Source organism: Akebia trifoliata, chromosome 11, assembly GCF_017979445.1.
Source record: "Akebia trifoliata isolate Shusen 1 chromosome 11, ASM1797944v1, whole genome shotgun sequence".
In the NCBI taxonomy this organism is placed as follows: Eukaryota; Viridiplantae; Streptophyta; class Magnoliopsida; order Ranunculales; family Lardizabalaceae; genus Akebia; species Akebia trifoliata.
The window spans coordinates 50,440,143-50,455,473 of NC_141385.1; the positions used below are offsets into that span (position 1 = coordinate 50,440,143).

The 15,331-nt window shown below is 33.4% G+C and overlaps 1 protein-coding gene across 7 annotated transcripts in view; it reads left to right on the forward strand.

Moving 5' to 3' along the window:
- Positions 1-14,541, forward strand: part of LOC147392476 (uncharacterized) — a 31,731-nt gene extending 17,190 nt beyond the window's left edge. For 5 of the 7 annotated variants that reach the window (XM_086457447.1, XM_086457448.1, XM_086457449.1 and 2 more), the window contains 2 exons: positions 4,456-5,628; positions 13,020-14,541. In XM_086457447.1, the coding sequence (XP_086313573.1) occupies positions 4,461-5,628; positions 13,020-14,434 (2,583 nt within the window). In that variant the 5' untranslated portion in view covers positions 4,456-4,460 and the 3' untranslated portion in view covers positions 14,435-14,541. Of the gene's footprint in view, positions 1-985; positions 1,266-4,455; positions 5,629-13,019 lie in introns of all 7 variants that reach the window. The other 2 variants (XM_086457446.1, XM_086457445.1) reach the window with 1 other exon arrangement.
- Positions 14,542-15,331: the final 790 nt, after the last annotated feature.

Here is a 15,331-nt window from a genome sequence, read left to right on the forward strand (position 1 = left end):
TTTTCTTTTATATTTTCCTGATTTCTACCAAATCAAATGTGTTTTTTCATTTTTGGAGATTTATAGTTGTCACAATGTACCCACCCCCATGGTCATCATTATCTTATCTTGGATATGGTTTGAAATGAACTGAAATAATAATGATCAACCTATGCAAGTAATCTGTTTTGTATGTCATCATATTTGTCCTTGTTTTTATTGTATTTGATTCTTTTTCATTTATTTATTTCTTATGCCTTTGTTTAACACACTCAAAGCTGGACACATAAACTTCCAGAAAAGAAATCACATGATTGTAGTGACTAAGGATAGTGATCCATCTACATAACAAAATGTCTCACATGGGATTTCTATTGGTTGGTTTTGAACTGAATTTGCTAGCATCAATTTAAAAACAAGGGTAGGTCATTTTTCAATAATTGATTAGAGAAAGGGACATTTCATCAGTTTGGAAACATAGGTATATCCAATATTCACTAGATCTGGGAGGATATGTTAAATCGCCAAAAAAATTTCAGATATTGGATCCAAAATTTATTCATTATATGTACTTGGAAAAGTTAAGATCCAAAGAGATGGGTATCACGCAAATTGATATTTGGGTGGCCCTTTATTTGGTGGTCCATGGGCCAAAATTGGTGCAGGAAATCAAAAGCAAAAAAATAAAAAAATAAAAAAATAAAAAAAATAAACAAGTGAAAAAAATAAAAATATGAATCTACCAGTTTGGGAGTAGAATCCACCACTAATACCAAGATGTACTATTCATTTCAAGGTTTCATATCTCAAAAATAAAAGAATTCTTATTCGATTCTATAATAAAGATTAAAAGACCACATGGATGACATGTAAATCTTATTGACTGTTTCAGTAGTGCACTCATGGTACTAAGATCCTAGAATGGTCTTTGTGAACAAAGTTGGTTGTTTAATTTGTGAGTTTCTAAAAATTATAAAATTAATAAATTTATAATTCTTTGCAACAGTTGAAAGTTTGGCCTTCAAGATTTTGAGACTGTTTGCGGTGAGTTTATAGACCACAAAAGTCTGCTCATGTAGAGGGATTTTCTTAACATAGGATGCACAAGGGCATATAAAATTCCATTGATTTGCACCCTACTTAGGCAACCAAGCACCTACAAAATTTGTTGTTTTGTAGAGGGGCAACCAAGCACCAAGAGAGCTACAATTTTTTTTTGGGGGGGATTTTTCAATGACCCAAAGCAGGACCTTATATGGAAAATCATTATAAAAGCTATTGGGTTGGTAAGTAGTTTAGTTGGTTCTTTTTGTACTACTTATGTTGGTCTTCTTGAACCCCTAATCCTTTTGTATATGATTTATGTTCTAATTAATTCTACACTTAGAAAAACAATGAATTAGGAAGAAATGATGTAACAAACATAAGCAAAACATCAGTATTCTGATAGCCTACTCAAGAGAGTGAAGATGTTCAGACAAATATGCTTAGTGGGACACTCAAGGTGAGATATTTACATGGAAAATAAAAAAAAAGTATATAATTGGAATTGTATGACTAAATGCATAGGAAATCTAGAAACAGAGGGTTTTAATCACCTTGCAATATTATCATTTAATTTCAACCTAGAAATTCCACCTTGTGCAAATTGGAGCAGTTCTTCCTGCTTTACCTGAAAAAGAACCCTTGGTTAACCAACTAGCTTATCTTCATATGCCACAAATTGTAAACCATATTGTATATTTTACTATATATAGATGAGTAATATATTGAGAACTAACCTTTAATAATTGTAGAAACTATCAAATATAAATAAATGATAATTGGGCCTCAGATGAATCTATCTCATATAAAGAAAGAGATGGTATGTCATGCAAGAGACTGAAGTTACATGCAAATAGAAGTGAAAACATGTTAACCAGACATTTGTGATCTACACCAAACTCATGGACTAAGCAACAAAAAAATAAACTTGGGAGTCTGACAAGCCTTACTAAGTTAGTAAGGATTTCGTTCTTACTAAGGATCATTATCATTGAGCACACCTCTTGGCATCTAAAAACATGATCTAATGCTTCAAGGTTGTTAGAGAACAAAATTCTATAAACTTAGTGTTGTGGTGTTGGATTGTTGATGTGGTAATCCAATTGAGCAAAATACCCTTAGTAAGGCTTAAAATCTTAATATGTTAGTAAGGAAAGTGTTTTACAAAAAGTTGTGAACTAATGCAAGGATATTTTTCATATTATCTTGTGCGATTAATTTTTATTAGTAAAAAACCTTAGTCTTGTGTGGATTAGTTTCTTGACTAGAGCCCATCGTCACTAACTCATGAGTCATAATAAACGTAACCTTGATTACTCCTTTTTCAAAAGAACATGCCACCCATTAAGAATTTTCTTTATGTACCTTCTCCATATTGTGTGCCGACTACTTGTTGTGCGACCAATCCAAATCCAATTGGACTTGGGCTATTGAAACATTGTATGATGTTTTTCTCACCATAGTCTATTTTAATTTTGGTTCTTATTTATTTATTTTTTTCTAACCGATTTCTTTTTTTAGACAAGTTTATAGAACTTTTTTTTTTTTTTGATAAGTAACAAGTTTTTAGAACTTGCCATATTTTTCTTGGGAAAATAGTTGTTTTGATGAAATTCATGTAGCGTAAGGAAAAAGAAAGAAAGAAAAGAAGCAGTAGTAGATTATTAGATGCTTATTGTAGGAGGTTGAAGTTACGGGGGCAGAGAGGTTGTGAGTAGTGAAGGGCCGTTACCACCCCTAAAGAAAAACGAGGATTAGATGACTCATTGGTGTTGCCCTTTCTTCCAAGTCATTTTTTTGCGAGTGCCCCACCACACTATCATAGAATCTACAACCAAGTAGGATGCTTTAAGCTCTGCCCATTAGTCATGTTTTCCTCTGCACAAAAATTCCCCTATTCCTTTTTCTTGATTCTTGATAACATCCCTTTGTTGGGCGCAACATTGCTTTAAATTGTATTGTTGATAGGTTAACTAACTTGATTTTAATCATTTAAGTTTTTTTACTTGAGCTTTGTTCAAACTTCTTATTTTGTTTGTATTAAGAATCATTTGGGTTTTATGTAGTACTTGTATCAAATGCTGCTTCAGGATATTCTTGATCGTGTTCTATTCAATGTTCCAAAACTCTCTCTCTCTCTTTCTCTCCCTCCCTCCCTCCCTCCACACACACAAAATTGTGTCTTTGGTTTGAAGCATTACTTCGTGTTCGATTAATAAATATCTTCCAAGATTCAACCTTATGTAAAATTACGTGTCGTGACACACTCTTTATGTATTTTGTAATTAACATAGGCAAAAGGTATAAGAATGCAGAGGAATATTACATTCTCAACTTGTAAAATCTTCGACAGAGAAAAAATCTCTTTTATTTTCACTTTAAAAGTTTTGTACCTTCAAAAAAAGAAGGAAAATCTGATTGATATTTTTGGTGAGGCTTTGCGCGTAATATTTCATGCCGTGATAACTTACTACAGTAAAGTAAATGAAATTATTTTTTAAGTATTTATTCACCTTTAAAAAAAATTAAACATATAATATTCCACGTGCAACGCACGTGCACTATACTAGTTGAAGTAAAGGGGGAAACACACTTTAACCTTCAGACCCTGATTAAAACTCATTAAATTTAATAAACAACAAGATTAAACCCTAGGGAAGATCAAGAAATATTAAACCACAAGCTTATCTCAATTTTAATAAATCTAGATAGATATGGGTTTGATAAGGATCACTCCCTAGACATTAAGAACAATCAACTCCCTCACAACCCTTAAATGTGTGATTCTTGAATTCCAATCTATATAATAGAAGGAACATCGTTTCCATAGACTTTACTCTTTTTAAAAAAAATCTAAGATTGAGAACTCATGCTATATTCTCCTTGGAAAATTATAGGGGCTTTCTATGTTTGGTGGTAAATTTCATGAAAAGGGACAAAGTACCTTGCTTCCATGGTTTGTGTTTATAATGCTTAGTTTGGGGACCAAATACTCAAGGCCGGTTACCACCTTCTCTCACTGTCCACATTCCAATAGACCCCCTTGGATGGTTAACGTAATTTATTATAGATTTGTGTATGGTTGTTTACCGTCATTATTCAGACTACATTGTTTCTTTTATTACTGAGTATTCTGATCCAAAGTCCAAACTGCCTTAATGTTTCAACTTTCAATTACATCAACGATGGATATGATTGATTTAAGAAGATACTTATGTCCATGATATGTGTTCACTATCTATTCTTGATCATCATCAAAATATTATCCAAAGAAATTTGGGGTTGAAAACCTTATTATCTCTTTTATGCATCTATTTATCTTTTATATGTTATTGGAGTTTGTGTAATCAGGTATTTATTAATACTTTATTTATCCATCGTATTCGATGTCTTGCTCTTTTCTTTATTTATCACTTCGTTATTTTATCGCAGGTATCATGAGTGTAATTGCCCCTTGCATTACGTGGGTTCCTATTCTCTGGGGTCAGATTCTTGGACTTTTTACACAAAATAGAAGAGGTCCTGCCTATCAAGAAAAAGAAAACAATACAACTGTTCCTGCCTATCAAGAAAAAGAAAAAAATGCAACAGTTGGGAAGTGTTGTCGAAAAAATGAAAAACATACAACACTTCTCCCCGATGATGTCATCATTGACATCTTTAGCAGAGTCCCTGCTGAGTGCGTCTTCCAATGTCAACGTGTGTGCAGATCACTTCGTGCCTTAACATCGACTCCATCTTTTGTAGAAATGCACCTCAGTCGATCAAATCCAGGCCTTGTCATTCATTCTTCTTATTGGAAATCAATAACCGGACAATTTACGCTTGATAAGCTTGAGCTTAAAATAGAAAATCATTTCATTGATCATCATTGGGGGGCTCAGAAGATTGAGGAAACAAGAATGAAATTCACTTTAAGATTAGCGGGCATAAGTAGATCGTTCTATGCAACCCATTTCGGTTCCTACAACGGTTTGCTTATGTTCCGCAATTTTTTCAAGGAGAACATTTTCTTTATCTGTAATCCTATCACGTCAGAACAAGTAGCTGTGAAATCACCAAGTCCAGATGATGTTGTATGTGGTCTTTTCTTGCACTCAATGACGAGGGAATATAGAATTCTTTATATGTATAAGCAGCAAGCATGCTTTGGGTTCATAATACTTAGTTTGGGGACCAAATGCTCGAGACTGATTAGCACCTTCTCTCACCCTCCACTTACTAAGAGACCCCCTACAATCATAAATGGTGTTCTATATTGGGTGGTTGACGAAGTTGCTTATAGATCTGTATTTGATGTCTACCCTGATTGTTCAGATTCCATTGTGTCGTTCAATACAGAAACAGAAGATTTTCGTATGATTCCACTTCCCCCTGATGGTAGAGGAAGACAATGCAACGAATGTTGTGGAAGAAGGTGCCAAGGAACAAAAGATTTAGTAATGCACCTGATGGAGATGGAAGGGAATTTAGGCTTGTGCTTACCTGTATATAATGTCACGAGTGTCAAGGCAATGGAGATATGGGTCCTAGAGGAGGATTATGCAAACCAGCAGCAGCAGCTTTGGGTCAAAATGCACACAATCCCCCTTGATAAATTGCCTGGTAACGGCCCAGGTTATTTTAAACCTTTATACATACAAGATGGTGTGATTATACTGAAACTATTCTTCCCAACGCGCATATATTGTTTCCATTTACAATTATGTACATATAGGATAGTTTATGAAACTGATTTGGGTGTGGAAACCATAGGCCCTCATCGTAACAGCCTTGTTTCGTTGTGCACTGATAACCTTGTCTTATTGCAACACCGTACAGATGCGGTGTAAATACATATAAATTATAGGGAGGGGAAGGCTATCTTATTTTATTCTCTTTTTTTTTTTTTTTTCATTTAAATAAATAGACTTTCATAAGTTGTTCTATAGGATTACTTTCATGAGTTTTTTTTTTGCTTCTTTATTCAGGTTATTTTTCATTTCTTTCAATAATTTTTACACTTTCACCCAAACAGACATTGTACTTAAAAATTGATTAGAAGATTGAAATGAAACTGACCAAGACCAATTACTTGAACCTGACTGGTGCATTTTTCAATTTGACCTGACTGAATTGACAAGTTGACTCAAAAGTTTATAACACAAAATCATATCATGTGTTTACAAAATTGGGAGCAGGAACGCCAAAAATAATTTCATATATTGCAATTAATAATATATCAACAATCATAAGAGTTGGTGCTCACATTCTCAATTGACACTAGTTGTTTATGGTCTTTCTCTCTAACCACAAAAATATGATCTCCTTGTATTTCGAACCATTTGAGTACATCCCATTCTTTGAGAAGAAAATTGTTGTAGTTGTTATACATGACTTTGGGTTTACAAGAATTTATGTCTATGAATTAGACACATTTCTAGAAAAGCAGGACACGAGCAAATCTGAAGGATGAAATATGAAAGGACTTGAGGATTCAAGCAAAAATGAGTTGTAAAATGTAAACGAAATGTTTAAAAAAATCTCATAATATATTGAATCGTCATCAAGAGACAAGCAGATACGAGTTGAATCTTTGAAAAAACCACAAATCTTTCTTTAGAATCTTTAAGGTACAAGTTCAACATAGTTTCTCTTCTTTTTATACTTCTCAATCCCCCTTTTGGGGTAGGCTCACCCCTATTTGTAGAAGTTTATGCGTGACCTTTACATAAGATGAGAGTACAATAAAAAACAAAAGAAAAGTAACTATTTCTGGTTTGCCATATATATAAGAGCTTTTATTTTACATTTTACTACTGTTTTTGCTTGAATTCTTGAATCCTTTCATATTTCATTCTTCAGATTTGTTCATGTCCTTGGAACATTTGAAGGGTTATGTTTGTGTTTGGGATTTGTGTCTTCAGCTCTACTGCAAAGTAGATTTGGTTTAGAATTGAGAGAGATCCATGAACAAGAACCAATCATCTTAGATTGTTACATTGTTTTGGGAAATGATCACAGAAATGAACCAAGCAACTGGTGATAATCTTTTAGATTGAACAATTTTCTAAGTTGACTTCAAATCCTGAATTTGGGCCACTTGTTAGTGTCTCCGTGGTATATGCATTTTCCAAACTATTTGGATTGATCAACTACCGTAGTATGCATACACACCAAGTAAACAACATAAAAGGATATTGTTTAAGATATTGACAATACAACGTGGTGGTTAACAGATTGAGCAACAACAACCATAAACCTGCCCAGTGTTTGCTTCCTCCTCACCAACGACAAGTATAAACCGAATTCTTAAAGATCTCATCAAAGAATAAGTGTAGAACATCACACTTCATCTAAGATTCACCCAAAAAAAAGAAAGAAAGAAACATAGAATTTATTAAAATTTTCTTACCTTAGAAATTAAAACAAACTCAACACACACATCATCACCTTTAAGCTTTAACTGGAACACTGATATAATCAAATTTTCAAGATAATATTGAATAGTTAACAGGCGACAAATGGAAATAGTCACAAATTCAAATCCCCAAAACCCAATCAAAGTCGTGAAGTTGGTTAAATTACCCACCTTCATCTAATCTGATTCTAACTTGAATTAACATGCAAACAATATCCCCTCACAACCTAATACATGCTAACATCCCAACCCATATCAGTTCAATTAAAGAGAAACAAAAAGAAAAACACAATGATCCCTAATACATGCCAACATCCCAACCCAAATTTCCAATCCCTACACATACAACAGAAAAAAAAAGATTTCGCCCTTCAAGTAACAAGTCAGACATCCATCACCAAAATACAGCCAGAAATGACAGGAAAACTTCCACTGCACTGTTGTACTTGAAGCCAGACCCAAATGTTATCTACCATGTCTCCAATCAAATAGCTGCATCTGGCTCCGACCAAAAGGACCTGCAAGGAAATTATTTTAGTGAGTGTAATTTTATAACACACTCATGCATCAAAATATATATATATACAATTTGAACAAAATGTCCTAAAAATATTCTTTTAAATTCTTTAAAGACACTATTCAATTCAAAGAGGTAAATTGTCCTCTATTTTTACCTCAAGTTGGTCCATAACCGTTCTTCTGGTCAATAATGTCACTAGGTTTCTTTTTTACCTTTTCTGTTCAAGAAATCATAAATTTCAGATTTTCAAAATATTTAAAATAAAATAAAAAGAGTAAAGGGATAGCACTTACCACATGCATGAATACGTATTGCAATTACGATGGAAAAAAGAACGATGAAAAGTTGAAAACCACTATATACATTAAACCATTCAGTATGATTTTCCACTTCAACTTTACCTTGTATGGAAGTGGCTCAGAAACTGCCTTTTCAAGTGATCCCAATGTTTGGAATTCTAGACAGTGTTCTAGATTAAAAAGGCCTTCTTTGTTAGGAGGTTTAGATCCCTTTCCCTTGATCCGATTCACCAAAATCATTTTCTCCATTCTGCAACCTCCTATAAAATTCATCTACCTCCTGCAGTCCACTCACGGCTTTCATAAAATCCATAATTGATGTAAATCCAGTCCACGACAAGTCAACCAAAGTTACCACGAGCAAAACTATAGAATCAACAAGTTGGAAGCAAAATTGACTCATGATGAAAGTCATGGTGAAATGTGTTTTCCTGATTTCTACCAAGTCAAATGTGTTTTTTCATTTTTGGAGATTTATAGTTGTCACAATGTACCCACCCATGGTCGTCATTATCTTATCTTGGATATGGTTTGAAATGAACTGAAATAATAATAAGGATCAACGTATGCAAGTAATCTGTTTTGTATGTCTTCATATTTGTCCTTGTTTTTATTTTAATTGATTCTTTTTCATATATTTATTTCTTATGCCTTTTTTTTAACACACTCAAAGCTGGACACATAAACTTCCAGAAAAGAAATCACATGATTGTAGTGACTAAGGATAGTGATCCATCTACATAACAAAATGTCTCACATGGGATTTCTATTGGTTGGTTTTGAACTGAATTTTCTAGCATCAATTTAAAAACAAGGGTAGGTCATTTTTCAATAATTGATTAGAGAAAGGGACATTTCATCAGTTTGGAAACATAGGTATATCCAATATTCACTAGATCTGGGAGGATATGTTAAATCACCAAAAACTTTTCAGATATTCGATCCAAAATTTATTCATTATATGTACTTGGAAAAGTTAAGATCCAAAGAGAGGGGTATCACGCAAATTGATATTTGGGTGGCCCTTTATTTTGGTGGTCCATGGGCCAAAATTGGTGCAGGAAATCAAAAGCAAAAAACTAAATAAATAAATAAAATAAACAAGTGAAAAAAATAAAAATATGAATCTACCAGTTTGGGAGTAGAATCCACCACTAATACCAAGATGTACTATTCATTTCAAGGTTTCATATCTCAAAAATAAAAGAATTCTTATTCGATTCTATAATAAAGTTTAGAAGACCACATGGATGACATGTAAATCTTATTGACTGTTTTAGTAGTGCACTCATGGTACTAAGATCCTAGAATGGTCTTTGTGAACAAAGTTGGTTGTTTAATTTGCGAGTTTCTAAAAATTATAAAATTAACAAATTTATAATTCTTTGCAACAGTTGAAAGTTTGGCCTTCAAGATTTTGAGACTGTTTGCGGTGAGTTTATAGACCACAAAAGTCTGCTCATGTAGAGGGATTTTCTTAACATAGGATGCACATGGGCATATAAAATTCCATTGATTTGCACCCTACTTAAACAACCAAGCACCTACAAAATTTGTTTATAGAGGGGCAACCAAGCACGAAGAGAGCTACAAATTTTTTTGGGGGGATTTTTCAATGACACAAAGCAGGACCTTATATGGAAAATCATTATAAAAGATATTGGGTTGGTAAGTAGTTTAGTTGGTTCCTTTTGTACTACTTATGTTGGTCTTCTTGAACCCCCAATCCTTTTGTATATGATTTATGTTCTAATTAATTCTACACTTAGAAAAACAATGAATTAGGAAGGAATGATCTAACAAACATAAGCAAAACATCAGTATTCTCATAGCCTACTCAAGAGAGTGAAATAAAAAAAGTATATAATTGGAATCCTATGACTAAATGCATAGGAACTCTAGAAACAGAGGTTTTTAATCACCTTGCAATATTATCACTTAATTTCAACCTAGAAGTTCCACCTTGTGCAAATTGGAGCGGTTCTTCCTGCTTTACCTGAAAAAGAACCCTTGGTTAACCAACTGGCATATCTTCATATGCCACAAATTGTAAACCATGTTGTATATTTTACTATATATAGATGAGTTATATATTAAGAACTAACCCTTAAAACTTATGAACAATAAATATAAAATAAATAATAATTGTAGAAACTATCAGATATAAATAAATGATAATTGGGCCTCAGATGAATCTATCTCATATAAAGAAAGAGATGGTTTGTCATGCAAGAGACTGAACTTACATGCAAATAGAAGAGAAAACATTTTAACCAGACATTTGTGATCTACACCAAACTCATGGACTAAGCAACAAAAAAATAAACTTGGGAGTCGTACAAGCCTAACTAAGTTAGTAAGGATTTCATTCTTACTAAGGGTCATTGAGCACACCTCTTGGCATCTAAAAACATGATCTAATGCTTCAAGGTTGTTTTGAGAACAAGATTCTATAAACTTAGTGTTGTGGTGTTGGATTGTTGATGTGGTAATCCAATTGAGCAAAATACCCTTAGTAAGGCTTAAAATCTTAATATGTTTGTAAGGAAAGTGTTCTACAAAAAGTTGTGAACTAATGCAAGAATATTTTTCGTATTATCTTGTGCGATTAATTTTTATTAGTAAAAAACCTTAGACTTGTGTGGATTAGTTTCTTGACTAGAGCCCATCGTCACTAACTCATGAGTCATAATAAACGGAACCTTGATTACTCCTTTTTCAAAAGAACATACCACCCATTAAGAATTTTCTTTATGTACCTTCTCCATATTGTGTGCCGACTACTTGTTGTGCGACCAATCCAAATCCAATTGGATTTGGGCTATTGAAACATTGTATGATGTATTTCTCACCATAGTCTATTTTAATTTTGGTTCTTATTTATTTATTTTTTCTAACCGATTTCTTTTTTTTTTTGACAAGTTTATAGAACTTGCCATATTTTTCTTGGGAAAATAGTTGTTTTGATGAAATTCATGTAACGTAAGGAAAAAAGAAAGAAAGAAAAGAAGCAGTAGTAGATTATTAGATGCTTATTGTAGGAGGTTGAAGTTACGGGGGCAGAGAAGTTGTGAGTAGTGAAGGGCCGTTACCACCCCTAAAGAAAAACGAGGATTAGATGACTCATTGGTGTTGCGCTTTCTTCCAAGTCATTTTTTTGTGAGTGCCCCACCACACTATTATAGAATCTACAACCAAGTAGGATGCTTTAAGCTCTGCCCATTAGTCATGTTTTCCTCTGCACAAATATTCCCCTTTTCCTTTTTCTTGATTCTTGATAACATCCCTTTGTTGGGTGCTACATTTCTTGAAATTGTATTGTTGATAGGTTAACTAACTTGATTTTAATCATTTAAGTTTTCTTACTTGAGCTTTGGTCAAACTTCTTATTTTGTTTGTATTAAGAATCATTTGGGTTTTATGTAGTACTTGTATCAAATGCTACTTCAGGATATTCTCGATCGTGTTCTATTCAATGTTCCAAAACTCTCTCTCTCCCTCCCTCCCTCCACACACACCCAAAATTGTGTCTTTGGTTTGAAGCATTACATCGTGTTCGATTAATAAATATCTTCCAAGATTCTACCTTATACAAAATTACGTGTCGTGACACACTCTTTATGTATTTTGTAATTAACATAGCCAAAAGGTATAAGAATGTAGAGGAATGTTACATTCTCAACTTGTAAAATTTTCGACAGAGAAAAAATCTCTTTTATTTTCACTTTAAAAGTTTTGTACCTTAAAAAAAAGAAGGAAAATCTGATTGATATTTTTGTTGAGGCTTTGTGCGTAATATTTCATGCCGTGATAACTTACTATACTAAAGTAAATGAAATTATTTTTTAAGTATTTATTCACCTTTAAAAAAAATTAAACATATAATATTCCACGTGCAACGTACGTGCACTATACTAGTTGAAGTAAAGGGGGAAGCACACTTTACCCATCAGACCCCAATTAAAACTCATTAAATTTAATAAACAACAAGAGTAAACCCTAGGGAAGATCAAGAAATATTAAACCACAAGCTTATCTCAATTTTAATAAATCTAGATAGATATGGGTTTGATAAGGATCACTCCCTAGACATTAAGAACAATCAACTCCCTCACAATCCTTAAATGTGTGATTGAATTCCAATCTATATAATAGAAGGAACATCGTTTCCATAGACTTTACTCTCTTTTTTTAAAAATCTAAGATTGAGAACTCATGCTATATTCTCCTTGGAAAATTATAGGGGCTTTCTATGTTTGGTGGTAAATTTCATGAAAAGGGACAAAGTACCTTGCTTACATGGTTTGTGTTTATAATGCTTAGTTTGGGGACCAAATACTCAAGGCCAGTTACCACCTTCTCTTACTGTCCACATTCCAATAACCCCCTTGGATGGTTAACATAATTTATTATAGATTTGTGTATGGTTGTTTACCATCATTATTCAGACTACATTGTTTCTTTTATTACTGAGTATTCTGATCCAAAATCCAAACTGCCTTAATGTTTCAACTTTCAATTACATCAACGATGGATATGATTGATTTAAGAAGATACTTATGTCCATGATATGTGTTCACTATCTATTCTTGATCATCATCAAAATATTATCCAAAGAAATTTGGGGTTGAAAACCTTATTATCTCTTTTATGCATCTATTTATCTTTTATATGTTATTGGAGTTTGTGTAATCAGGTATTTATTAATACTTCATTTATCCATCACATTCGATGTCTTGCTCTTTTCTTTATTTATCACTTCGTTATTTTATCGCAGGTATCATGAGTGTAATTGCCCCTTGCATTAGGTGGGTTCCTATTCTCTGGGGTCAGATTCTTGGACTTTTTACACAAAATAGAAGAGGTCCTGCCTATCAAGAAAAAGAAAACAATACAACTGTTCCTGCCTATCAAGAAAAAGAAAAAAATGCAACAGTTGGGAAATGTTGTCGAAAAAAGGAAAAACATACAACACTTCTTCCTGATGATGTCATCATTGACATCTTTAGCAGAGTCCCTGCTGAGTGCGTCTTCCAATGTCAACGTGTGTGCAGATTACTTCGTGCCTTAACATCGACTCCATCTTTTGTAGAAATGCACCTCAGTCGATCAAATCCAGGCCTCGTCATTCATTCTTCTTATTGGAAATCAATAACCGGACAATTTACGCTTGATAAGCTTGAGCCTAAAATAGAAAATCATTTCATTGATCATCATTTCGTTGATCATCATTGGGGGGCTGAGAAGATTGAGGAAACAAGAATGAAATTCACTTTAAGATTAGCGGGCATAAGTAGATTGTTCTATGCAACCCATTTCGGTTCCTACAACGGTTTGCTTATGTTCCGCAATTTTTTCAAGGAGAACATTTTCTTTATCTGTAATCCTATCACGTCAGAACAAGTAGCTGTGAAATCACCAAGTCCAGATGATGTTGTATGTGGTCTTTTCTTGCACTCAATGACGAGGGAATATAGAATTCTTTATATGTATAAGCAGCAAGCATGCTTTAGGTTCATAATACTTAGTTTGGGGACCAAATGCTCGAGACCGATTAGCACCTTCTCTCACCCTCCACTTCCTAAGAGACCCCCTACAATCATAAATGGTGTTCTATATTGGGTGGTTGACGAAGTTGCGTATAGATATGTATTTGATGTCTACCCTGATTGTTCAGATTCCATTGTGTCGTTCAATACAGAAACAGAAGATTTTCGTATGATTCCACTCCCCCCTGATGGTATAGAAAGACAATACAACGAATGTTGTGGAAGAAGGTGCCAAGGAAGAAAATATTTAGAAATGCAACTGATGGAGATGGAAGGGAATTTATGCTTGTGCTTATCTGTATATAATGTCAAGAATGTTAAGGTAATGGAGATGTGGGTCGTAGAGGAGGATTATGCAAACCAGCAGCAGCAGCTTTGGGTCAAAATGCACACAATCACCCTTGATAAAATGCTTGGTTCTAGCCCAAGTTATTTTTCACCTTTATACATACAAGATGGTGTGATTATACTGGAACTATTCTTCCCAACGCTCATATATTGTTTCCATTTACAATTATGTACATATGGGATAGTTCATGAAACTGATTTGGGTGTGGATATCATAGGCCCTCATCGTAACAGCCTTGTTTCGTTGTGCACTGATAACCTTGTTTTATTGCAACACCGTACAGATGCAGAGTAAATACATATAAATTATAGGGAGGGGAAGGCTATCTTATTTTATTCTCTTTTTTTTTTCATTTAAATAAATAGACTTTCATAAGTTGTTTTATAGGATTACTTTCATAAGTTTTTTTGTTTCCTTCTTTATTCAGGTTATTTTCATTTCTTTCAATAATTTTTACACTTTCACCCAAAAGTTTATAACACAAAATCATATCATGTGTTTACAAAATTGGAAGCAGGAACTTCAAAAATAATTTCATATATTGCAATTAATAATATATCAACAATCATAAGAGTTGGTGCTCACATTCTCAATTGACACAAGTTGTTTATGATCTTTCTCTCTAACCATAAAAATATGGCTTGTATTTCGAACCATTTGAGTACATCCCTTTCTTTGAGAAGAAAAGTGTTGTAGTTGTTATACATGACTTTGGGTTTACAAGAATTTATGTCTATGAATTAGACACATTCCTAGAAAAGCAGGACACAAGCAAATCTGAAGAATGAAATATGAAATGACTCGAGGATTCAAGCAAAAAGGAGTTGTAAAATGTAAACGAATTGTTAAAAAAAAATCTCATAATATAGCGAATCGTCATCAAGAGAAAAGCAGATACGATTTGAATCTTTGAAAAACCCCAAATCTTTCTTTAGAATCTTTAAGGTACAAATTCAACATAGTTTTTCTTCTTTTTATACTTCTCAATCCCACTTTTGGGGTAGGCTCACCCCTATTTGTAGAAGTTTATGCGTGACCTTTACGTAAGATGAGAGTACAATAAAAAACAAAAGAAAAGAGTAACTATTTCTGGTTTGCCATATATAAGAGCTTTTATTTTTCATTTTAGTACAGGTTTTGCTTGAATTCTTGAATCCTTTCATATTTCATTCTTCAGATTTGCTCATGTCC